The sequence below is a fragment of the Cyprinodon variegatus genome, unplaced genomic scaffold, assembly GCF_000732505.1.
Source record: "Cyprinodon variegatus isolate N-32 unplaced genomic scaffold, C_variegatus-1.0 Scaffold261, whole genome shotgun sequence".
NCBI lineage: Eukaryota > Metazoa > Chordata > Actinopteri > Cyprinodontiformes > Cyprinodontidae > Cyprinodon > Cyprinodon variegatus.
Genome location: NW_015150714.1, coordinates 160,571 through 162,381, shown reverse-complemented (window position 1 = coordinate 162,381; position 1,811 = coordinate 160,571). Strand labels below are relative to the sequence as shown.

At 36.2% G+C, this 1,811-nt stretch overlaps 1 protein-coding gene across 2 annotated transcripts in view; it reads left to right on the top strand.

The window, feature by feature from the left end:
- The window catches only part of LOC107089722 (phospholipid-transporting ATPase IC-like), a 34,262-nt gene that overhangs the window by 12,816 nt on the left and 19,635 nt on the right, over nucleotides 1-1,811 (top strand). For both annotated transcript variants that reach the window (XM_015382654.1, XM_015382655.1), the window contains exon 13: nucleotides 1,074-1,282. In XM_015382654.1, the coding sequence (XP_015238140.1) occupies nucleotides 1,074-1,282 (209 nt within the window). The remainder of the gene's footprint in view (nucleotides 1-1,073; nucleotides 1,283-1,811) is intronic.

Below are 1,811 nucleotides of genomic sequence, written 5' to 3'. Positions count from 1 at the left end.
TTGCGAGATCGCCCATTACGCTCGAAAGTAACTACGGCAAGTTGAGAGAGATGAACTGAGACGGTACTGAACAATAGATGGCAGTATTATGCCTGAGAATACTTTCTGTAAAATTATCTATGTAAACAAAACTCATCACTTGAGAAGGTAGGTGATGCAGACGTCGTGGAAGACATTTTGTCCCGTAACGCTCGCCGTACTGTCTGGTTTATCAGATAAATATCAACTTTCAACAAAATACTCAAAAATTAGGTAAAATATTATTTATTTTATAATCAGTTATTTTACATTCGACTTTTGGACAATCATCAATACTTTTAAATGAGAGGGGTACTCATGGCAAGACAAAATGCCCAAAGGGGTAAACAAGCCAAAATAGGATGGGAAACACTGGGATAGGGGACAGTTTGGGATTGAACCAATGCCTCATCATTCCAAAGGATTTTATTCCAGATATTTAGTAGCATTTTAATGTTATTTTTTATCTCTATCAATATAGTTGCTCTTTTAGATCTTTATCCTCAGTGTCCACCATGTTAACAGTGGGACAGACAGATCAATCTTGGAGTTTGTTTTGATGTTATTTGTATGGTGTCTTTGGCTTTAATACTAATGATGATTCTCATTCGGTACCAATATACCTGGAAGTTTTTTTGTAACTTTTTAGCAGCCCAGTCCTAAAAAGGTTCAAACACTTTAGTAGAAGCCTAACTATGATCAATAAATTGGGATCTCTTTAGCTCTACAAAAAAACATCTGATCTTCATAGACATTTCTTTTGCCTTTTAGCTAAATACCAGAGGCATAAAGGTAAAGAGAAATATTTGTTTTTAGAAGCTTGTTTCACGACAAAACGCCTCCACATTATTACAAGCATTGTTTGAATGTTATCACATTGTTCTAATCAGTAGCAGACTTTTTTATTAGCAGCTTGACAGTAGGAAGGGCAGAGAGTCATTTACATCCTTTACTATATCCTCTGTATATTATGTGCTTAGCTAAGACATTTGGTGTCAATATTATGTGATTTTTTTATTCTTATATTCTTATCTACTATATATGTTTGTCTTTAGGTTTGAGGTGATACATACAATTCACAGCAATTTTATTGGCTGGGATTTAGAGATGTATTGGCAGAAGGCGGACCGACCTGTCGAGGTGAGGAATACCTCTCTAAGTGAGGAGCTCGGCCAAGTAGGTTACTTGCTGAGTGACAAAACCGGAACATTAACCCAGAATCGCCTGCTCCTCAGACAGTGCTGCATCGCTGGAACAATCTATGGTAACAATAACCAGTCCACTAATATAGCTTTAAATGATAAAACTTACCCAACCCAACTTACAAACAATTTGATGGAAAATACGTATTAAACAGAATGTTTGTATTTGATTTTTAGGTTTGAAATCCATAGCTCCATAGAAGCTCAAACGACTCATTCTTGTGTTATTTATTTTTTACCAAATCAAATATTGGCATGTGTTACGTTCCTTGGCTGAGTCTAGGGTGTGTAAGGAACCAACCTAAATTTAGACAGTGAATGAAGGAGTCAAAAGGGGGCATTTTAAAAGTTTATTCTGCCATTTCTTTTGGATAGATTGTAGTAAAGGCTTCAGGGAGAGCCCAGGCCAAAATAACAAACAAAACAAACCTAAAGAAAAAGAAAAGTGGACTTACCTAACTCCATATGAAACCAAAACATACAAACCTACAAAATAGCCTACCTAACCAACACATAAACAGGAGAAAACTGGGGTTAAACAAAAAGGCAAGCTTTCCCCTACAAAACCCTTCAAGCAGGTTAACATGGTAG